The sequence below is a fragment of the Maylandia zebra genome, linkage group LG17 (assembly GCF_041146795.1).
Source record: "Maylandia zebra isolate NMK-2024a linkage group LG17, Mzebra_GT3a, whole genome shotgun sequence".
Lineage (NCBI taxonomy): Eukaryota > Metazoa > Chordata > Actinopteri > Cichliformes > Cichlidae > Maylandia > Maylandia zebra.
Genome location: NC_135183.1, coordinates 36,095,840 through 36,120,231, shown reverse-complemented (window position 1 = coordinate 36,120,231; position 24,392 = coordinate 36,095,840). Strand labels below are relative to the sequence as shown.

The 24,392-nt window shown below is 40.8% G+C and overlaps 2 protein-coding genes across 8 annotated transcripts in view; both read left to right on the top strand.

The window, feature by feature from the left end:
• The window catches only part of LOC101469293 (kinesin-like protein KIF21A), a 49,084-nt gene extending 39,810 nt beyond the window's left edge, over positions 1 to 9,274 (top strand). For 4 of the 7 annotated variants that reach the window (XM_076875526.1, XM_004553919.3, XM_076875523.1 and 1 more), the window contains 15 exons: positions 166 to 331; positions 594 to 614; positions 1,206 to 1,263; positions 2,258 to 2,312; positions 2,567 to 2,781; positions 2,979 to 3,152; positions 3,435 to 3,467; positions 3,673 to 3,809; positions 3,915 to 3,999; positions 4,084 to 4,173; positions 4,259 to 4,417; positions 4,516 to 4,633; positions 6,009 to 6,179; positions 6,290 to 6,486; positions 6,601 to 9,274. In XM_076875526.1, coding sequence (XP_076731641.1) covers positions 166 to 331; positions 594 to 614; positions 1,206 to 1,263; positions 2,258 to 2,312; positions 2,567 to 2,781; positions 2,979 to 3,152; positions 3,435 to 3,467; positions 3,673 to 3,809; positions 3,915 to 3,999; positions 4,084 to 4,173; positions 4,259 to 4,417; positions 4,516 to 4,633; positions 6,009 to 6,179; positions 6,290 to 6,486; positions 6,601 to 6,655 — 1,734 coding nt within the window. In that variant the 3' untranslated portion in view covers positions 6,656 to 9,274. The remainder of the gene's footprint in view (positions 1 to 165; positions 332 to 593; positions 615 to 1,205; positions 1,264 to 2,257; positions 2,313 to 2,566; positions 2,782 to 2,978; positions 3,153 to 3,434; positions 3,468 to 3,672; positions 3,810 to 3,914; positions 4,000 to 4,083; positions 4,174 to 4,258; positions 4,418 to 4,515; positions 4,634 to 6,008; positions 6,180 to 6,289; positions 6,487 to 6,600) is intronic. The other 3 variants (XM_076875527.1, XM_004553918.3, XM_076875524.1) reach the window with 2 other exon arrangements.
• A 10,230-nt stretch (positions 9,275 to 19,504) lies between these two features.
• The window catches only part of LOC101469944 (copine-8), a 105,125-nt gene continuing 100,237 nt past the window's right edge, over positions 19,505 to 24,392 (top strand). The window contains exon 1 of the mRNA XM_004553920.6: positions 19,505 to 19,793. Within this exon, the coding sequence (XP_004553977.1) occupies positions 19,696 to 19,793 (98 nt within the window). The 5' untranslated portion in view covers positions 19,505 to 19,695. The remainder of the gene's footprint in view (positions 19,794 to 24,392) is intronic.

Here is a 24,392-nt window from a genome sequence, read left to right as displayed (position 1 = left end):
ACGAAGAAGCGGAAGTAATTACTACTTCACACTAAACTGAAAGAGGCCGAGCCTTTATTATGTTTGTTTCCTGCGCTGAACAGATGCGGAGGTCGACCTCCGTTATACGAATACAAACAATTAAAAAGAGCTCTGTGATAATCTCTCTGCTGTGCCGGGACTCAGGGTCTGCAGGCGGCTCAAAAGGACTCCCAGCTGAAGGTGATGGAGGGCAGGCTGAAGCAGACGGAGATCAACAGCGCCACGCAGAACCAGTTGCTCTTCCACATGCTCAAGGAGAAAGCTGAGATCAACCCGGAGCTGGACGCCTTGCTGGGCAGCGCTTTGCAAGGTAGCGGGCGCCGACAGATCGACTCGGGTCCGAGCCCGTCGGGCGCAATCACCTTTTTCAGTCATCTTTTTAACCGTGTGTGGCTACTTTTTTACTTTACCGGCTTCCTCAGCTTGTCCAAAAGAGATGTGAAGAATTTGTCACTATGACACATCAAATTGTCACTGAAGCCAGTAAAATAACGAGTAGCCTTTTTCCTCATCTTTGGGTTTTGATTTTTGATTTCTGTTTGTTTCTTTCTGTGGTGTTGCTGTGAGCTCAGAGTTAGGTTACCTGTCTCCAGGTGAGTGACAAAAATACACAGCAGTACGTTAGTGCGTGAGAGAGCAAAGCACGTGCACACTACACGATTTCCATTAAATGTTGCTCCCAAACTGTGAACTGTTTTCAGTCTGATTTTTTTTTTGTGCAATTAGTTTCCAAATTAGAAAGAAAAAAATCTACATTTGAAAAAAATGATGGAATCTTGCCGTGTGCATCACGTGCATCGCAGTCCTGATAAAAACTAACCCGGCTGTCGTAACTGTGCCAGTAATATGCATGACGTGTCACCCCACCTGCTAGCCAGTCCCACTTCATGAGGATGAGCTGCGATTATGTGGAAGCAGCAGTTTGCGTGTCAGCCTTTCTGTGTTTGTCTTCTCTTGCGTTTTCCTCCATTTCCTTCTCTCCCAGATCACCCTTTATCTAAAACTACACTAAACGACCCCCCGACCTCGTTTATGAACCGCTGCAGCAACATTCTGAACAGTCCCTGACATCTAAAATGTGCCATCAAGGAAGTCACACATGCTTTCCACACTCACAAAGACACATTTTTCTTTGTTTTTCCCTTTTTCAAATGTGTCTTTATTTGTGTCTGTCATTATTGCAGAGAACGGAAATGACAGCAGTAGTGATGAATCCACCCCCAGTCCAGCCACAGAGGGCAGGTAAATATATACACCTGCACAGGTTATCAATTCAAAAGCACTTTATAGGTTCACAGTTAGAAGAAGAAAAAAGTAATTCATGATTTCATGCATCATGATCGCAGAAGTCCCCTTTTGATGAGCATTTTCGCCCCTTGCCGTCTTTGCGATTTAAACGAGTGATGCCTGGATCTGTGAAATCCCACGTTCATTGCATGCTAACGACTTTGTGTCACTAACTACTTTGTTGCTTGTACAGAAGCCGGATATAGACAAAGCAAATACTAGTTATTGACGAGGCCTGTTTTTGTTTGTACCATTGTAGCTCACGTAGTTGAGCAGGCAACTTTTCCCTGCATGTTATTGTGTGCTGCCGTTAGCCTCTGTTAGCTGCCGTTAGCCGTTGTTAGCTGCTGTGAGCCTCTGTTAGCTGCCGTTAGCCGTTGTTAGCTGCTGTGAGCCTCTGTTAGCTGCCGTTAACCTCTGTTAGCTGCTGTTAGCTGGCATTTGTGAAACCTTCGTTGAAGTGGCTCTAACATTATCAGACTCAGATACAGATAGCGAACAAGCTGTAATATGAGCCAACTGTCACATGTGTGAAAGCAATCAAACTGTTTATCAGAGACAAAGTGTGATTTTTAGAACCCTTGAAAGCCTAAAATTAGCTTTCATAATGTTGAGGGGTGCGCTGGATGTCTAATCTGCTGAGCGTGTTTATGCACAAGCGTGTGCATTAGAGTCCTGGCTTCAGTTCTGGAGATAAATTTGAGGTGAGGAGGAAGAGGATCACTTTCTATCCAGACGCCAGTTGTGTTTTCTCTTTCCTTTTTTTCCCACTTCTTTGGTGAAGAAGAGCGTTCTCAGACAAAACATAGGGATGATGCTGCATATCTCGAGTCTGAAAGTGCAGGTGCAAATTAAATGCTAATATCATAAAATTGGTAAACATTGTACTGCCTAACACTGCTAGCCTAACATGTACTGGGAATAACTGGTTGAAAATTCTGTGTTTCAGCACACTGGCATCAGATTTAATGAAGATGTGTGGTGAATCCAGACCAAGAAGCAAGGTACTGTACTCTGCCGGGCAATGTGCAGCATACTGTTTAAGCCCCCGTGTTTTTTACGTTTAACAGTTAAAAAATGCTTTTAAATTTAAAACTGAATTTACTTTATAATATTTGATCCATATTTTTCCAATTCCCCTCCTTTTTACTTCATCCAAAGTTAAGCAGAAGTTCCACAATACTTTGTTGAATTTAGGATAATTACTAGCTGCTTAGTGAGTTGTGAGTCCGTGTTCCAAACTATTCTGGTCCCCCAGGCTCGAAGGCGAACCACCACACAGATGGAATTGCTTTATGCCAGCAGTGGAGATTTGTCCTGTGAATCCCCCACTGGAGACTTTTCAGCCCCTCTGCTGCCCCTTGCTGAGCGCCTGGAAGGACCGGCAGACATGCAGGGTCAAGCGGTTGGTCAAATCGCTGACCGTGAGCAAACTGTTTCCCCATCTGCGCTGTCTGCCAGGCCAGCTGCCATGTAAGTGGTAAAAGCAACATTCCTCTGCAGGGCACAAAAATATCAAAGTTCTCTTCTGAAATGCCAGATATTTCCGGTGCTCATCATTCAGCATTCTGAAATATTGAAGACTGTTTGTGTGATATCTTGCTGCTAAAATGTTACGTGTTATTACTCCAGAAAAACAAAACCCCTTGTGAAATCTTTACCGTCTGTAGTTCCAGATCCAGATCACCTACAGGAGCTGAGAGGAAACAACTGGAGCGCTCGCCGCTCAGCCGCAGGAAGATGCACGAGAAAGGAGGCGTGGCGTCGCAGATCCCAGGACCTGTACATGCAGCTCCAGTTAGCACAGCGGAAACTAAAACCAAAGCCAGTGACTACAAATCCCTGTAAGTGTGAACTTCCTTTAATCAGAAGAACAGGTTTGTTTGTAGTTTTAGCCATGTGTCAGTCAGGCCGCAGCTGGATAATTACAACAGAGCCATTCATGAACCCCTGATGAGCCATAATTTAATTTAGGTGATTACAAAAATGACATGAACCCAGCAGCCTGAACTTCACTGCTTTACTGAGCAAACTGTTGCAAAAGGCAAATGTTAGGATGCTAATACGCCCTTTAAGTTTAACTGTGTTTATTTAAGTTTTAAATAACCATTATTATTTTGTTTCAGGCTGGAGGACTCGCCTGCGTTTGAAGGCCACAGGTAATTCATGCCTCTTTAATATGTTTAATTAAATATCAAATGTAAGCTAAAATCAGAGGGAATAGTTAACTCTGTACTTCCTTTCCCTTTCATTCTGTCACTGCTTTAACCACTTTAATCTGTCAGCTACAGTATGCCACTACAAGGCTTTGCTGGTGCAGAAAGCTGATTAGTGAAAGTCTAAAATGTTGTGTCATGTTTGTAGGGGTGTCATCAACCCTGTAACAAGCCCCAAGAACAGCCGGGGGGGCAAACTTCAGTGTGTTTATGTAGCTGAGGGCCACACCAAGCCTGTTCTCTGTGTAGACGCCACTGATGACCTGCTGTTTACAGGGTCTAAAGGTAAAAACTGCACCGGCTTTCAAACGGCCACCACGAGAAGACTGTTTTCTATGATTTCTTTCCTTTTTGTTTCTTAATCTGACCTGTGCTCGTGCGTCTTCTTAGACCGGACATGTAAGGTCTGGAACTTGGTGACAGGTCAGGAGATCATGTCTTTGGCTGATCATCCCAGCAGTGTCGTCTCAGTCAGGTACCAGAATACTAGAATCACTAGTAACGTTGGTTTTTGTATTTAACCTTTGGATAGATTACTTACTTGTTGCTGTTATTATAGGTACACTTCCAGCCTTGTCTTCACTGTTTCCACTGCTTACATCAAAGTTTGGGACATACGAGACTCTGCCAAGTGTATCCGCACACTCACGTAAGTTCACGCGCCCCTCCGTCCAGCATCTGTCATTACGTTTTATCACCATCTTATTGTTTTGCATTTTTGTTATACGTGTAAGGTCGTCGGGACAGGTGGGCTCAGGAGACACCTGTTCTTCTGCTCGGAGTTTATCCATCCCACCTGGAGAGAGTCAGATCAATCAGATTACTCTCAACCACACTGGCTCTTTCCTGTATGCTGCTGCTGGCAATGCTGTCCGCATGTGGGACCTCCGCAAGTGAGTTACAGTAACATCGATAGGAGTTTTAGCTATAAGCAGTTTCATAGGAGGTATTTATTTTGGTAATGATTTCTTAATTTGACTCCTTTCTTTAGATTTGCATCTACGGGGAAGCTGACCGGCCATCTGGGGCCTGTTATGTGTCTGACAGTCGAAAAGTTGGGCAGCGGGCAGGACCTGGTGCTCACCGGCTCCAAAGACCATCATATTAAAGTAGGAAGCTACACAAAAATGTAGCCATATATGTGTTGTAGCAGCGTCCTATATATATATATATAGATATATAGTCTGAATAGGATTTTCAACTCAAATCAGTTGAATTATATTCTGTTTTTAAATAAAACCAAATTACAACAGTTCCTTCAAGGCTCTTTATATTGTAAAGTAAAGACAAAGTCTAAAAACTATGATGATATCTTGCCTTCACCTGCACAACGGTGGTGCTAAGGTAGGCATCCCCGCCAGAATTTGCTTCCCCCTGCGTCGCGCTAGGCTGTCCAAATCACGGACAAACAATATCCCACGTTCTTGATTTTTATTTCACAAACACTTCTTATAATGAATAACTACTCCTGAAAATTTGAAGATGTTAGCTCTTTAAACAGTAAAGTTACAGTCGAATGTGAATAATATCAGGCTGATCCTGCCACAGAATGTTTTTAAACCCATTCTGCACAGAGAGGTGTTTTTTTGAAAAATGTATTGATACCAATGTTGAATATTCTTACACAATTAAAAAAAAACCTAAACGTAAAATAATTACACCATAAAGATGGTTTGTTTTTCTGTTATTTAAAAGAGGTAGTAGTTTATTTTAATTTGTTTAATTGTTTAAACAAATTAGAGATAGGGTGAGAAGTTCGGCCATCCGGGAGGGGCTCAGAGTAGAGCAGCTGCTGCTCCACATCGAAAGGAGCCAGCTGAGGTGGTTCGGGCATCTGACAAGGATGCCCCCTGGGCGCCTCCTGAGTGAGGTGTTCCAGGCATGTCCCACCGGGAGGAGGCCCCGGGGCAGACCCAGGACACGCTGGAGAGATTATATCTCTCGGCTGGCCTGGGAACGCCTTGGTATTCCCCCGGATAAGATGGAGGAGGTGGCTGGGGAGAGGGAGGTCTGGGCCTCTTTGCTTAGGCTGCTGCCCCCGCGACCCGACCCCGGACAAAGCGGATGAAGATGGATGGATGGATGTTTACAAAAAAATTGAAGTTTGTGTGAGGTTGGAGGATGTGTTTGTGTGTGGGGGGGACCACTGCTCTACAAGATGCACATGGTGTCACCGAACTGGAGCTCTGGGAGAGACGTCCCCACTTTCAGGGATTTAAAACTGCGGGGGGGGACAAAAGTGTTAATCTGTTAGATTAACACTTTTTTCCTGCAGTACTACCAACTGTCCGGAATTGCCCGTTTCAATGGGGTAATATTTTGCTTGCCAGGGTAGTGAGGGTTGCATAACCAACAGCATAACTAAGGGAGGATTGAGGATCACCTGATCCAGCCCTAACTATACTTCCAGGGAGCAATGAACAGAGTCGTCAAACTTTATGATAACCACCATATATATAAAGAACAAATGTGCTTGTTTTTCAGATGTTTGAGGTGACAGAGGGCGCTCAGGGTAGCATCACCTCCTGCCATACGTTTGACCCCGTCCATCAGGACAGCGTGGAGTCTCTCACTGTGCATGGAGACTTTTTCTACAGCAGCTCCAGAGACTATTATATTAAAAAGTGGGACTTGGCCAGTAAGAAACTGTTACAGGTATTGTGCATCAAAGATTTTTCCCAAGATTAAAAAGTTTATATCAGTGACTTAAACTTGTAAATCTGATAAACTCTACACTAACTGTTGGCTGTTATTGCATCTACTAGTCGGTCAATGCCAAGGCAGACTGGGTTAGTGCTCTTGGCGTGGTGCCAGGCTCCCCGGTTCTGCTCAGTGGATGCAGAGGAGGGCTGTTGCGCCTTTGGCACACTGACTCGCTTGCACCCCTCGGTGAGGTCCAAGGACACGACAGTCCAATCAACGGCCTGGCTACTAACAGCAGCCAACTGTTCACTGCCTCTGAGTAAGTCTCCTAACATAGTTGAACACTAGTCAGTAGTGTTGAACTACGATCCTGCCATGTTAAAATTACAAATTTTGATTATTATCATAAACTTTACCTTTGTGTTTTCGACAGTGACCGAACTGTGAAGATTTGGGAAGCCAAAGCATCTCTGGAGGATGGATTTTAATGACTGCTGGATTTAATGACACAGGATTGCTCACTGGCCATCAGTCAGTCAACATGAATTATTTGCAAAGTTTCTATAACATCTTCGACTTGAGAAATTACTGACTGGGAAACCCAGAGAGGGTCCCAAATCAATAGGTATGGCAGGATAGGCCCACAATAACCTTAAAACATCCCTGATGCTTCACTTGGAATAGTTTCAGGGAAATCATTCTTTCCAGCTGAGTAGCATTACTGACATTTTAGGTCAAAACATCATCCGTGAACCTCTCAAGCTCCTATAATCATAGAACTGCTGCAGTGGCCAGCTCATTTCATAGCTGTGACTGTAATAGAGTGAAAAGAAAAGTATGGATTTATTGATCCAGGAGTTTGTGGTGTATTCAACATTCCCTGTCAGTTCAACGCAAGACAACATGGATACTGTCTATGAATATTATTCATTTTTTGTGCAGAGCTACTAAGAAAAAGGAAAACAGATTAAATTATTTGCTTCATTGCACCAATTTTTCTTCATCAAAACCAAGACTGCTGAAAACGTCTGTGTCCCAAGACAAGACACGGAAATATTTAAACTCCAGCAATAACTGTCTTTTTGTTCACGTGATGGGTGGTTTATTGTGTCTTTCTGGCATTGTTGTGCTGGTCTCTTTATGTATGCATGTGTTCTCAGTTACCAAGGACCAACTGAAGCTGCATATGGTCTTAATATTGAGCTGTTACTGCCAAGCCCATCAGATTAAAGTAGAGGCCTCAAAATAAGGCATACACCATGCTCCTTTAACACGGTTCTTATACAGTTTAAATTTACCCAGGCTTAGTCAGGATTAAGCTTTTAAAAAAATAAGTAAAATAAAGTGACAATGTTGTATCTCTAACAAACTGCAGGTATCATAGCTGAATAGCACTATTCCTACATTACATATTGCCTTAAAAAGCAGAGAGTACTATCTGCTGAAACATTACCTTTGAAAAAGGCTACTTTGTCATTAGACATAACAGCGAAAGACATTTCAAAACCCATAATAATTCAAAGTGTAATGTAATATTTTTAAATAACTATATAAATCTATAATTGTATAAATCTGAACAACATAAAATAAAGTTAACTTTCCTAGCTTAAAAGGCTAGTACCTGCTAGGCTAGTTAGCTTTTAGCTAGTTTAGCTGATACTTTTCACGGTGACCAGAAAACATATCCTGCCCTGTCTTTCTGTAAGACAGCTGAATTATGAAACTACTTAAACATTAAAATATATTTGAAATTTAAAAAACAGATGGAAAAATATGCTAGCTAGCTAGCAGCAAATCTATTATTTATCGCATTTGCCCGCACATTGATTCTGCGTGTGGCAAAACACTTAATAAATGTTAGATTGTGATCATTTTTGAATGTGCATGGTAGCACATTGCAACAGGTTTTTAAGAAAGAACTCCTCTGAGCAGAATAACCATTTAAGAACAGGTAATAATGAAGATTTGTTCACATTTCCAACTCAACAGCTTTTTCTGATTATAGTCGGCCATCAGCTCGGTTTCTCAATCCTCTGGTTGATGCTTTTTTATAAAGCATCTCTTGGTCTTTTACTTTGTACTTCCCGTTATTTTTAGATGTTATGGTAATCCACTGACCGTAATTCTCTGCCCGTCTTCGATAGTTGTACGACACTTGCACAGCTGAAGCACTGCTCTGGCAGCAAGTGCTTTTATGAAACATTCTGATTTACAGTCAGTGATTGTAAATCATTCATCTTGATAGACTCAAGCACCTTGTAATTCCCAAGTCATGTAATACGGTATGAGTTACAGTCTTGTGAAAGCATTTCTTTTTCAAGTGTGTATATGTGCATGTTTTTCCAACCAAATTGTGTGGCAGTTTCTTGTATATTACTGTTTATCTCTGCTGTTTTAGTACTTGTAAACTGCACATGTGCTGCAGTTAAGCATTTGAAAAGAACATTCAGTCTGTTAAATGTGTAAAAATGCTACGACTATTTATTTATTTTTTTCTCTGATTTTTCTGTGGTGTCTTATCCACTGAAAGTTTTTGAACTCTTTCCATCTGATACCTCTGTTATCTTGCTGTTGTAGACGACTGACTCCATATACAGAGGTATTATCAGTGCCTGTAATTAATCCTGAACTGTATGCAGTGACTGAGAAATCACTACTTGATAAATGTTGGCTATCCCTCATTAAAAAGGTTAGGTAAACATTTGCTCCTGAACTACTCTATCACAAGTATCTGTTAAATAAATTTGCTGCTCTTACTGGGATACATGAGGTAGAAGTTGTTAGCAAAGGTAAAGTCAGTGGGACTCAGGTAATTGCACTGAAAAATCTTTTTATTTTGTGAGTTGAATTGACTTTCCTTCTGTCTCACAAGAAAGAGCTTAAATCGAGTACAGAAATCGGTTTTCAGTCCCATTGACTAAATAATCCCCTAGAAACCAGATGAGCTGTAAGTGTTATCCCTCTAATTGTAATATTATATTTTGAAATGTGACTGTAAATTTCTTCTTCTGTAAATACGCCGTTTCATTCCTGCTGATTCTCTTGTGAACAATTTTTAAGTGATTAAGATCGGTTGCAGCGTGGAAATAAATTTTAATATTTAAAAAAGTTTTGTTTGTTTTGTTTTTTTTAAGCTTCATGTCTGTCTTGTTTTTTTTCTTTAACTCATGTATTAATATGTTGTGACCACATGGTGGTAGTACTGTATAATGACACCTGAGTGATTGAGTAGGTAAACACAGAGACTGTGCTTCATTTGATGTGCATACAAATGAGGCTTTCTTTCTGTATTATTTTAATCATTTCTGTCATGACTAATTACAATTTCAGGCAATACCCACATCCAAACTCCCCAAAAAGAAAACCGCAAATAAATAAATGCACCATTGGATGATGGAATAATTTGGCCTATGGCTCTATGAATAATTATGACTTTAAATATGTGTAGAATCTTAAACACTGTGTGTCCTCAACATGCGATATATACGTTGTGCAGTATCTTCCTCTCTGTACCCATTGAGTCATTATTTGTCTGCCAGCTTATTTCAATTGCCTTTTAATTATAACTCCAGGCAGCAGCACTGCCTGAAGTGTACTGCTAAAGACAAAGCAGGAGGCAAAAAAGATTAAAAAATAATAATGTAAAGAGTGATAGAAGGATCGATCTCCAAAAGTTGATTCTGTTCATCTGGACGTAGCTTTTTTGTAGGAGAAACGTTTCGTCACTCATCCAAGTGATTTCTTCAGTCTCAGCTGACTGCAGGTTTCCCCAATCTTATAAACAGAAGAAGGATCGATATTCAATGTTCAGAGGTAGTGAGAGCAGCAGAGTGTTAACTGGCCTCATGGCAGAGGAACAGTGTCTGACACTTTCTTATATGTACTGTGTTGAACTTTAGTATAAAGTGGAACAGAATTAATACGCCTCATAAGCGCAATCAGATGACATAACACCCACACAATGCCACTTTCAACCTCATTAACTCAGCATAACTTATTTCCTTTCTCTGCTTTTATTTTGACAGGGAATTGATTGTTTCATTTGAGATTCTCCTATAAAATCGCACTTCACAAACTGATTAGTGGATGATTGATCTCGCTTAACTACATAACATTTGCAACTTGTAATTAATTTAACTTGTATGTCTGTAAGTTGTGAATTTGTGACAAGCCACTGCATGCAGCAGAAGCATGCGTGCAGCTACATAATATTCTGACAGATACTGTAATGTCGGGTATGACACATGCTCCAGCACATTTGGGGTTGAGGTGGCATGGAAAACAGGTCAGCGCTTTTAATGGGGAATTCACACGGAAAGGATTCACGCATCACGCGGCGCTTTATGACTGAGTGTTTGTTTGTAGAAAAATATCACACTTTAAAGGAAGTAAAACATAACCAGACTGCAACGTCCTAGAATGATAACGTGTGTGTCAGCTACCACAGACAAGACAGTATTAGGGGAGACCGGGGATAGTTGTAACATTTTTGACATTTCTGTCTGTAAATTGGAGCTCGTTTAAGGTAGTGGATTCAAAATGTAATGCAAAGTATTTACATGTCTCGGCTATTAAATAGTGCAGCTATTTTCTCTGCAGCACAATTACCCATTGCATGGTATGGCCTCAAACACAAAGAGTGAAATGTTACAATTAACCCCATAGTCTGGGTTAGTTGTAACATATCCTGGGGTGAAATGTAACACAATGAAATAAGGGTACTGACAAAATATTAACATGTAATCTTTGTTTATTCAACACATGAATGCACTTAGAGCCATTTATGTAGCTCTGTGTGTGTGTGTGTGTGTGTGTGTGTGTGTGTGTGTGTGTGTGTGTGTGTGTGTGTGACAGAATGCAGAAATCTAGCTTTTGAACATATTCCAACCCCCCAAAAAAGACAAGTTATGGAATTTTCTGCAACTGAATATTTCATTAATTTTGGTTGGTCTTCCTTGAGTTTGGCCTCATTGGCTCAGTGGGCATTGTAACCTACAACTCTTGCACCAATTTTGAACATAACAATGAAGCTGAAAAAATGTAGTTGTTCACCAGCATCGCAATTCCATTACTTTTATCATGGCTTACCTTGGTGTGGTTTGCAAAGTGCTTCAGAAAGATGAGGAAATCTGTTTCGTGCACCCATCCTGATTTATTTCCACAACCAATACTTCCTACTGCCCATCTCTGACACAGTGGCCTGCATAATGTATGTGTGGGAACACAAACAGTGGAGGAATTGTGTTGTCAATGGCATTAACCGCATATACAAATGCGACCAGTGAACCTCTCTCTGCTGATGTCGTTGCCCCAACTTGTTTAATATAAGTTAAAGTAATAGTGTGGTAAGTTGTAACATCTGCATTATTGTTACAACTAACCCAGACTGTTGCTGTTACAACTGACCCAGACTCCTATAGCCATGAACTAGCTAACATTACAGCCAACGGCTAAAACATTAGCACTAAAGACCTACGCAGAATATATCCCCATAGACATACAAATAACATAATTTAAGTTTGATGAGTTTAACTGCAAAGCAGATAATGCTATTAGAAATTGAAATAAAGTAGAAAAACTTACTTTTTGCCATACAAATTACTTTTTTTCGTGTTAAATTGTCTGTGTTTGACAAAATGTGCTGATTTTTCACATGTGATAGCAAAACTGAGTTGGGCATGTACAGGATGAGTCACATCATTTGAAACTTAGCCCTGATTGGAGAAATTGGAAGTGTTACAACTGACCCACGTTACAACTATCCCCGGTCTCCCCTACTGCTGCTGTTTCAAAAGACTAGTTTTTGAAAAACAACGTGACAGTTTTTATACCTGACACCGGCTCTCTGTCCTACCAGCTCCTCTGGAATTTACGGAATTTAATAAGAGCCGAGTTACTGTCGCATAAAGTACAACCCTGATGATCAGGTTTCACCAGAAATCAATTACAATCTGTCGGGCTGAAGGTGTGGACTGGGAATTCCACTTTCAGTTTAATTGCGACGTAATGTATGATGAGTTCAGATAACATATCCTCCTCTAATCTGCTCAGTGAACGCACTGATTGGTGATGTGTGGACCTTAAGCAGGTGCTCTTGTTTCACAGTTAATTCTGTCTGAATAATGGGATTTCTGCAGCTGCATGTGCTCTGTATTTATCCAGGGATTACAATCAATACCGGTTCATTTTTGTCTGTGAAATGGTCCTGGGCGAGGGGGGAGATTTCGCTTTTTCTCTTCGTGGCTTGCCCTCTTCAACAATGGTCAAAAAATTAAATTAAAACAAGCAGTGGAATACCAGAGGGAGACCAGAGGCAGTTCTCTGTTTTTATCTTTGGATGATTTCCTGAAATAAACGTGGGCGTGATTGGTAAGAAGAATGTAGATTAGTATGCGGCGTGGAAAAAAAAACGAACACCTAAAGCACCTAATGTGCTTTTCATTTCTTTTAAAGCCATATGAAAACAAATCTAAAGACTGAATCAGCAGGACAAGATGAGGGGCGAGGAAACCGACCACTTGGTAGTTAAAGACGTTTTTCTCAGCAGCAATGAGGATCTGGAGGACACGGTCAATAACCACCATCAGTTCCATTTTCCACAGAGTGAATCCTCCACCGGCGCCCCTGTTTTATGACCAGAACTGATGAGCCACTGCTGCCTCCTCTCCTAATGCGAGCACAGAAATCACCCTATCTCAGTGGATTTCAGTTATGATGCAAAATAGACCGGAAAGAACAACATTTTTAATACGTCTATAAAGTGTTTTAGCATGAAATTAGAGAGCGGTGGCTTAAAAGCTTTGACACCGTGAGCCACTTGGAGAATGGAGAGGTTGGAAACTAGGCGAGTGATCGTGAATAAAAAGAGGGCAACAGTGAGAATTGAGAATGTAAAGTGCTTGTTGACAGAATGGACTTGGACTCTGAATTGAATCATCTACTGTAGATCTCTTTGTATGAGTGCAGATCACTATGAATTATGTAAATGTCAGTGACTATTAAACCCAGAGAATTCTCCAGTCGAACCCTGTACAGCGAAGAGTCAATTAGCACATCATAACCACATAGGATGTTTCACAGGGGCAACATTCCTGAGCTGAAAGAGAAACATAGATGAGCATTATCTCCTATTTACTGTAAAACGTACTCTAATACTTGAGAGCCAAGTTGCTAAGGGGTCATCACTGAAGCTAATACATACATTATGTCAAAAATTGCAGGTGACAGACGAGGTTGACGAGTGAGGGTTTGATCTCACAGTGAAACTGGGGACAGCACATGCTAGCATGACACTAATTAGGTGACAAAATGTGGGGAAAGTAAAAGAAAACTCGAGAATGTGTATAAAAAATACCTTTAAGTTGCTGGGGGTAATTTTATCGCTTAAAGAATGATATTGGTACATCACTACCAAACACTCATTGGTTAGCGACTTGTGATTGACGAGGCTTTATACATCAAAGTACGCCATGAACACCATGGTTAGTATTGCTAACTTCCCCATTCGGGTAAAGAGGCTTTTAACTCACAGGTTTAAGTGTTACTAAACACTAGACTTATAACACTGGAGTTATAGGACCGTCACACTGACTGGCAGGTGTATACAATACAAGTGAGTGCACCTGGCAGTTTGTAACCTAGTCAGCTAAGCTTTATCTTTGCTAATTCAAGTCATGGAACGGGAAAGCTAAACCATACTTAGCTGTACTAAGAGCGTGTCTTACGTCATGTTTGTGAAATTCTAGTAATTCATTTTAGTTACTTTTTACTACTACTACTTTTATATTATTTTGTGCTAATTAGTAAGCATGGGTGTCCATGTGACGGGCTCATGCAGATTGTAGATGCAGCTTGCTAGCTTGCTAGTTTTACCTGATAACCATTGTGCTCTACAGTTTCATCCAAATGTGAACGCTTCTGACTCCACTTTTTTTTAAAAAAAGAAAAAGAAAAAAGAAGAGAGTAAATAAACATGGGCAAAAAAGTGACTTTCACACAGTCTCTGTGAAGGTTCTCAGTCATCCAGGTCATTGTAGTCTAAGGAGCTTAGAAAGAAAAGCGTCTGAATTTCTTTAAGTTGCTTGAAGACGTTTCACCTCTCATCCGAGAAACTTCTTCAGTTCTAAGGTCAAATGGTGCAGAGTCCCAGATTTTAGCACTGTGGGAGTGTTCCCCAAGAGGGACATAATTTTGGACAAAGAGAAAAGATGGTTTGAAAGATGAGTGAAAGAAGCCATCTATGTCCACTGTGAACGACCATCTTTGAACAGAGGCGGTGGTTTACGACACCAACTGTCTGCCATCTATAATCCAGTTTTGAGATCCTTCCCAGACACCTTAATGCCCACTCACATCCTGGGCCTTTTGACCTCAGGAAATCACATTATAGGGTGGGGCTAGGTTTCACAGCGGGTTCACCCGAAACCCTGGCTGATTGTGACCTACACCTGTTTTCACACCTTGGCTCATGTGATTAGGTAGTGGATCAATAGGGGGTCCATATCCCTCTTGGGGAAACACTCCCATAGGGCTTAAATCTGGGACTCTCCACCTTTTGACCCTAGAACTGAAGAAGCTTCTCGGATGAGAGGTGAAACGTCTTCAAGCAACTTAAAGAAGTCCAGATGCTTTTCTTCCAAATGTTCTATTTGTTAAAGTTATAAAGATTTAAAACACTATTAAACGCTATTAAAACACTAGCTATTGGGTAGATTTTTTTAGAAATGGAAACGTGGGCTAGTATAAAAAAGAAATATCTTTTCTTCTGTTAATTACAATGATTTCTACTCAAGGGAAAAAGAAAAATACTGAAACACTAATGCTTCTATGAACACCAGTGGTTACTGTACAGTATGTAGGTGGGTGCTTTAATAGAGATGCATTGGTTAGCGTCTTCTTCCTGTGCCTGCGTGGGTTTTCTCAGGATGCTGCAGCTTTCTCCCACAGTCCATGTTGGGTTAATTGGTGATTATAAATTGGCTGCAGGTGTGAGTGGTTGCGTGTGTGCGTCTGTTAGTTTGTGATGGATGGTGAGCACATTGACCCGTCCAGTATGTACCCTACCTCTTGCACACTGTCAGTGGAGCTAGGCTTCAGTAACCCCGTGACCCTCGATGAGATGAGCACGTGGAATGGATAGCCGGTAACACAGTTGTGTGCAATAATTACTATATGTGGGGGATTTATTGGTTACAATTGGCTTCATGTTTTATGCATGCGCAGGGACTCAGCTGTTCAATTATGATTAATGGATATCATCATTCTGACAGCATGGACCGAAAAGTTTTTTGTGTACCCGTGCATGTGTATGTGCTTTTGTCTAACTGAGACAGTGTTGCTTCCTGTGGTGCTCATTCTTGTGGTGATGATGTGATGTTTGCGCCTACATTGAGCTTCTGTCTTTCTTTCTGTGCCACCTGCAAATACTGTATGTTTGTGCCTGTGTATTAATTTTTGCCCTTGCACTTTTGTATGCGTGTCCGTGTGTGTGTGTGTGTGTGTGTGTGTGTGTGTGTGTGTGTGTGTGTGTGTGTGTGTGCGCGCGCGTGTGCGAACCCATCCACCGCACTGCCCACACGGACACAGGGCAGGGGTATGATGTTTGCCCAAAGGTGCTGTAATAGTTTTCACCATCATGCTGCACATTCAACTCAGGGCGTGTCAGTGTGTGTGTGTGTGTGTGTGTGTGTGTGTGTGTGTGTGTGTGTGTGTGTGTGTGTGTAAGACAGCTATATTTAGAGAAGTAGCCAGTAAACACACTGACTAATACCAAGATGCGTCATTTTAAAATCTTCTGACTCCATCATCCCAACACGATGCTTTCACAAACACACACTCGTGTGATATATACCACAAGTAGACACTTTTTTTTTTAAACATGCATTGCACTCGGCCTTGTGACATTCCTTACATTATCTTGTGCCCTTGCTGCCTTGTTTACTAGCACAAACGTGTTTCCTGATAAGCTCTTACAAACTCACACATATATACACGCCTCCAGAGAAACATTCAAAGTACTGTAGAGCTACTTTTGGAATCGCACACTCATCACACAGTGTCCTCATATTGCGACTCTCCTCCTTATCCCTTCACATTCATCACGCTGTCATTCTATTCTCTGCTAGCGGAGGGTCTCCCTTTCAGTTAATTAAATCCGATGCTTATCCTCCTAGCGTGGAGAAAGGGGGAGAGAGAGAGTGAGACGGTTATTAATGTTTCTTCACAAACACTAATAATAATAACACTAACAATCTCCTCACAGGCTACAGAGACTAGAAGAGTGTGTGTCTAGACACACGGACAGACATGAAGGCTGGATTATCCACAGGGAACAAAACAGCCAACGAATCTGTGGGGAATCAAACCACCAGGGACAAAAAAGGGGGGGATTGGAGTTTTGGTCCTATCCAGTGATTTGCTATTGCACTTACAGCAAATACTGTAGTTCACTGACTTCGAGCTTGAAGTTGCAGATGCCCTTTAGTCTGTATCTCAGCTAAAAAATAATAATGCAGGCTTGATGCTTGTTTTTCCTGGCATAATAAAACTTTTGTTTGATATAATGCTGAAAGAAATCACATAGCAAATCATAATTAGTATTATTGTCATCTTTGAGCCCATTTCACACAACCATGATAATATAAGAGCATAAAAATGGACCAGGTCAAAAAACAACAATCTTTAAATTTGTCTGAATATTCAGAAATTGGATTTAGAATGTAAAAAAAATATGACAAGAAATAAAAACTAAATAATAAAATGAAAATAATTATCTGGTTTAATTGGATATTAAACATTTGGCACATTTATTCATTGGCATTAGCTATGCTTTTGTATGTTTTTATAACCAAGCTTGTGTCAATATATTGCTATACTGACTTCATTTATGGACTCCGTCATGATAATTTAGTCATTTTACAATAGGTTGCTCATTTTTGTGACAGACAGGGACAAATCCAAGGTTTGGCTGCAGACTGATATCTGGCTATTACAAACAATTTATTTTGAAGCCTGTCAGAGAGCTTGGCACATACTGGTAGAACCAGATTTAGGTCAAACAACTATTACATTTCTGGGAGAACATTTTTGCATAAACCTTTCTCCATAGTCATTGTCTCCACATATATATATTTTAAGAGCACCACCACCTACTGAAATGATTTTGTGAGTTCTGTCTATACTAAAATTTAACTTAAGCAGCAGCCATTACAGGTTGTTGTTGTTTTTATTAATTGAGGACTACATGATGCAAAAGCCACATGATGTACTTAAAATGGCAGTCTTGCCTAGACAAGGAAATGATAAGAGAGAGAAAATAGCAGTGACCAGCTGACAGCCACAAAGGAAAGCAATAAAATAAGAAGATATCAGTTTAATTGCTACCAATGAATGGTATGAAAAAAATGAAGCTTGTGTTTAATAAATACAAACAAATTTTCCATCATGTTGCAATCAAGCTGTGCAGGCCAGTCAAGTTCTTCCACACCAACCCCGCTCATCCATGTCTTTATGGACCTTGCTTTGTGCACTGGTGTTCAGTCCTGGTGGAACAGAAAGGGGGCATCCTCAAACTATTCGAACAAAGTTGGGAGCATGAAATTGTCCAAAATGTCTTGGTATGCTGAAGCATTAAGAGTTCCTTTCACTGGAACTAAGATGCCGATCCCAGCTCCTGAAAAACAACCCCAGACTTCGCGATTTGTCACATCCCCACTGCTCTAGACTCCAGTTGTGGCATGATTTACACCTCTGCATCTGACGCTTTGCATTGCACTTGGTGATGTAAGGCTTGGATGCAGTTTCTTGGCCATGGGATCCCATTCCATGAATATCTCTGGGGACTATTGATAAGCTAATCTGAAGGCCACATGAAGTTTGGAGGTCTCTGCGGAAAGTTGGTGACCTACGTATACTATTAGGGATTTTATGTGGCCTCCCACTTTGTCACTGAGCTTCTCTCGCTCCCCATTGCTTCCACTTTGTTATAATACTAATAGTTAAATGCAAGGACATTTATTGACTGGACTTGTTGTACAGTCCATGCTGTACAAAGCTGGAATTCACTGAACTTCTGATTGTGACCCATTCTTTCACAAATGTTTGTAGAAGTAGTCTTGATTTTATATATCTGCAGCCATGAAAGTGATTGAAATGTCTGAACTCAGTGATTTAGATGGTTGAATCAGTTCTTTTGGCATTATAGTGTATATAAAAGCAAGGTTGCCCAGTGCTTATGTCATTATAGATGCAATTGGTGCCTGGAGTTCTGGGTCTTCTACAATCATCTAGTTGCAATCAGCAACTCTGCCAGTATTTGTGCCAGAATTTCTGAATGTGTATTTCTTTGAGATTGTAGCTGAATTCTGAATATAAGTACTTAATATGGATTTCTGTTTAATTTGAATTTCGTGACCCTGATATGGATAAGCAGCAGAGGATGGATCGATTGTGAATTTCTGTTTGTGTAGATGGTAACAGATTTGCAACAGCCAACAACAGATTTGTTATTTCTGACAATTTATCACAGTTAATTGCCATATTATCATGAACAGATTGCATGTATTGACACTTTGACCCCCTTCAGTCTGGTAACTGGTAAGCAGACTGGTCTGTCTTGTTATCATTTTACTGCCATCTTAGTGCACCAGAGCTGATTTGAAGATGGCAGCTGACTGCAAGTGGTTGCAGATCTAGTCCCCTTCTTTTTCAGGTGGTGCCAAAGTCTCCAACCACTGTGTGACTGTAGTAAAAGATGCCAACCCCATTTGTAGGTAACAGCCTCACCCGGTATGTATATATATTTTAAAAAAAAGGGGGAAGAAGAAGTTAAGTGATATTTTTATCTTGTGAGAAGAATTCATGTATGGACAAGCCTTTTCACAAGCCTGAGCTAAACGATATTAATGACATGACCTAGGGCTGATGGGTGATGGTGAAGTGGGGATGTTGTTGCCCTAGGCCCCTTAAGAGGTTAATGCGGCCATGGAAGACGTGGCTAGGGGTGTTTCAGCCAAAAGCCTACATTGAACTGAACTGAATTAAACTGAATTCAAGTAGAGTGAATAAGAGTATTGAGACAGGGGCAGGAGAAATATGTGTGTGTGTGCGTGTGTGCACATACACACACATGCACAGGAAATACTTTTCATGACACATTTATTGTTTTGCGTAATTGGCGATTGTATCATTGTCAGCACTTCCATGGCTGTAAATGTGAGGAAATTCAATGACCTAAACAGAAGTCAGCAGAACTGAACAGGAGTGAGACACAGACAGAAAGACACCGACGGGAAGCGTGTGGCAGAATGAAAATAAAAGAAAAAGAGGGAAGGGCGATAGAAAGAGAGGAATACACACAGAGAGGCGAGAGTAGTGTGACATCACATCTTCCAGCCCCTCTCTCTCTGGCACCTTTGCTCCAGTTCTCGCCGAGGAGGCGCAAACACAGTTTCTCGCTATCCTCCTTCAGCGCTCGTAAAAAGGGGCAGGACCGCAGTAAAAGGGGAAAAGGAGGAAAAACATTGACAGGATGAACAACAGTTTCCTAAGCATGGCGTCGATAGTAGATTTCGACCCGCTCAACCCTTCTGTTCCTGCCACCAAAGTTGAAATCACGGTGTCCTGCAGGTAGGGGAATGTGTGTGTGTGTGTGTGTGTGTGTTTTACCTGGTTTTAAGTCTGACAGGGAGACGAGGGAGAAAAAAAAACACCGAGCTGGAAGTCACCTGGGCTTCAACTCCGAGCAAGTTTGCGTTTAGTTTCAGTTCGGCGCATTTTACAGCACCTGCAAGGAAAACGTCGCATCTGCTCTTCAGTTTATGGCGTGAAGAAATTACATTTACTTTGTGTTAGCGAAATCATTCACTTTTGCGTCACTTAGTGTCAAAACTAGTTATGACTGCTAATGAAAAAGGACAACGCAAACACGGGGCTGTTAGAGATTAAGTTAATGAAATATGGCAACCTCGCTGTGGTTAGCAAAGAGTCATTTATGAAGATGTGCTAACTTTGCAGTATTAGCTAAATTTATAGAGCCTATTAAGTGTGACAAGCCACGTACGAAACCAACCTGACTCCGTATATCGACATAACATGGTAATACCAGAGAAAACGGGACAACCGCTCAGAAGCTTGAAGTATAAACGTGTTATTTGATACCAAAGATATATTAGGCAGTTACACCTTAGAAGGTGTTATTGCTTATTATATTGGGATTTTCCTGCTGCCTCGCTGTCTGCCCGGTTGTTTGGTGTTGTTATCGCAGTTTGTGACAGCTGACAGTTGCTGCTGCCCGGTCACCTGTCAAACGAGGACATTATTGTGGCACAGCTAAAGCAGTTTTTGTCATTTCAGTCTGCTCATAAACATTTAGATCCAGACATCTTAGACATTTCACCCAACGGGCTGTGTGCCTCACGGGTCAGACACATGCTCTCCAGAGCCCCAGTGTGAGGCAGGCAGAGACGGCCGTCAAATGAAATAGACACTGTCAGCGATGTCCTCTGTCATGACTTGATAGATCCGTAAATGTTTAGACTAGGACAGCCTGATACAAGCGGTAAAGCTCTGGTGCAGATGAATGTCATCACTGGTGCAGCATCTGTTGGTGTTGGAGGTTCAAGATTTTCCTCTGATAAAATGAGGTTTGTGTAGTTTGCATATATGAAATATGTAAATCCGCAATTATTCAGATGTTTAACGGAAATGTTCTTTGAAAAGGAGAAGTTCTTCCAGAAACTAAAAAAACAGGTTCAACACCGAGGATGAAGCGAAGTGAAGCCACTTTTGAAAATGCTGTTGTGTAACTCTTCATAGTCAGAGCATTGTTGTGGCTTTTCCAAACAAACACAAAAAAGAGGTGTGGCTGTCAGAGTGTCTGTCGCTGTGTTGATCCTGTGATAGACTGGAACACCCTACCCACAGAACGTGTACCTTGGGTCACATTACAATAAGTTGAAATTTTCCGAAGAAGCAGTGTTAAAAGTGTTAACAATCTTAATAATTATTTACAGTAATTTGCTGAGTAATAAAGTTCAAATTTTGTTCAGTTATTGATTTTTATTGGAATTTCAACTTGCTACATTTTACTCAGACTGTGATCAACCAAAGACGGTTGACTAAAATCATACCGGCACAACATCCAGTGTATTGGTGGTGGCCAATTATGAGATTGGCAAAATATCCCAAAAGATGTATGTTGGTTTACTATTTCTGGAAGCTATACCTTGTCGGGAGTTGAGCAGTAAGATTTTTATTATGTTTACTAAAATTTTCGCCCATCTGGTTTAACAAAATACAGCCTCACTGGAGATTTTGACATGGTGTAAATTAATTTTGAGCATATGCATTATGATTGGATGTAGCCACCGTGCGATCACGCTTTTTTTTTTTTCCATCTTGGTGTTTTGAAGTCCGACTAGGCAAGAAAAAATTGGAAATGACTGTGAAACCAGACACTCATTGCCTAATTGTGACTGGCTTACGGTTATAGAGCAAGATGGGTTGCCCCCTGCTGACCATTTTAAAGAATGTAGGTTTACGTACATATTCTTTACATACCTGAAAACTGTGTTTGGAGCTCTGAGTGAAAGTCCAGTAATCCACCATTACATATTCTTTATGTATGTGTGTGTGTGTGTGTGTGTGTGTGTGTGTGTATATATATATATATATATATATATATATATATATATATATATATATATATATATATATATATATATATATATATATATATATATATATATATATAACAATTCTGTAACTGTAACTTCGGTCGTTGCTGTGCTTTTTGGAAGTCGAATTTCCCAGAGGAACCCACCCGAGGGATTAATAAAGTTCTATCTTAAGAGATGGTCTCTCACTCAGAAAACCCAGGTTACAATGTAACCACACGTTCTACCCGCTGCTAAAAATAATGGATTATTCTTTGGAGGCTGTTGGTGTAGGGCTACCTCGTTTTCCAATTGTCACACCAATTAGAATTTTGTTGGATCATAGCATACTAACCAAATAAGTTGACCATAGCACCGTGACACTACATCACTATATTTGAGCACTGTTTCCACACAGATTACTTTTTTGTTTTTTTCCAAATTTTTACAAGTTGTTGTGATGCTGCTGGTAGAAGTGCTGCCCAAGTGCCTCAGACACTGTAGCTACTGTATTTCCAGAAGGTTTCATCTCCTTAGTAACAGAGGGATAATGTCATCTACCAGCTGTATATATGAACATGTTTTGTCAGAGTTTGCAAATGTCTGAGTCACCCAGCTCCACAGCCCCAGGGGGTGGGGGGTGTTTTAGTGGCTATCCTCCCACCTCTGACCAAAGGGGGGGCAGGAATGCTACAGTTACATGTTTCTGTGAGCTTAAACCATATACATTGTGTGTTGTTTAATAGTTTTTGTCAGTGGACCCGGTGGGCAGTGTTGAATATTGCCATGGTTACTACTTTTAGGTTCCCCTCTGTGCGTGTAGGGTGGTGTTAGAGTGAGACAGTGACTTAAGAGAGAACAATGCGAGTGAGTGGTCATGATATCAGATAGTGTGGATTTCAGTGTGTTAAACATGGTTGCAAGTGTTGGGTTTGGTGTTTTTTAATGGCAGTGAGTGCAAAAACTACCAATTAATGATGAATTAATTTGAATTCCTTTAAGTGCAAATTCTTGAAAAGCTTTAGATGCCCATTCTGGTTTTCTGCAGTCATCGTTTTCAGCACTCATGTTTAATTGCTGCTCAAACTAACGCAAACGTCTGGGAGACACTCGTTGAGTCATGAACGACCTGCTGCAATGAGATGACGCAAGAGAGAAGTCAAGAAAAGAAGATGAGACTGGCGCTTGAAGTAGATCTCTTCATATAATTGCTGTATAGTCAGTCTTGACATAACCATTGCAAAAATATTGATACACTCTCTTCACTTGCAATCCTGACTAATTCAGATAATGCTCCCATTCTATGGGGACAGGAAATAAGACCACGGCTCGGAGTCAGCAGTGTGCTGAAGACATTTGGCTGATCGATGGGAGAGCCCGAGGTATCAGCTAGAATCAGTACGCTACCAACTCTGCCTACTGTGTTGCACAAAAGCACACAAGCAGTCTGTCCGCACATACTGTATACTGGTGAATGGCCTCAAGTCCAGATATTCTGTTACAGTTATCGATCTGACCAGCACACACCTGTTTGTTTGTTTTTTAGCACACAAACCCAGACATAAGCTTATGACATTCTAAAAGTCTTTGCTTGTAAAGCTTGTCCCAGCCTTATAATGTCGAGAAATGTGTAGTGAGTCAATAGAGTGCTGTTGAGTACAGACGACTTGCTTTCTATTTAACTGTAGGGTCAGTGTTTTAGTTTGTTTGCACGAGTATATGGGTTGGGAAATGTGCTAAAATGGTCCATCCAGCCATGATGATTACTGGTAATTTAGCAGCACTATACTAGCGATTGCTGATATAATATCCAAAGAGCTATGTGTGAGGAGATGAACTGCATACGCCCACTTGCTAAATATCACCTAGGTGGGATATATTTAGTTTTAAACTGGACAAAAACCAAAGGATATGAATGATGCAATCAGATAACAAATGCAGCGCTTGCAGTCTCTAAATCAACAGCGTTAAAGCACCCTAATAAATTATTAGGATAAATTATTAGGATAACATGATTGTGATTAAAGAAATCAAAAACACAAAGCAGCACACCACTGGTAGACCTAGCATGGTCTCTGGATTAGCAGACGTTCTGGTGAGACTTACACTTTGATGCTACAACAGTACTTAACTTCAACCACACAGTGGCAGGTTTCCAAGCCACTGCATACAAGATGTGTACAAATCACAGCTCTCGCTCAACCATGCGGTCCGACCCAGCAGTGGACTTGAGGACAAAGTGGACAGCAACAAAAATAATGAAATTCCTTCTCACAAAAACAATCATATCAACAACTAGCTGATCACTAATAGCCATATATATTGGTCCAGTAGTCCAACCCAGTATATGATATCCTATTCTTCAGTTTATGCTAAAAAAGGTGTCTTAAAATGCAAACATTGTAACAGTTATCTGCTTCCGTCCTGCTTACTTGTATAGTTATGCAGAGGACAAATGCATCACTTACACTAATCACTGTTGGCAAAACATTGGCAGTGCACCTTCATGATATATATATATATATGTGTGTATATATACAGTGGGGCAAAAAAGTATTTAGTCAGCCACCAA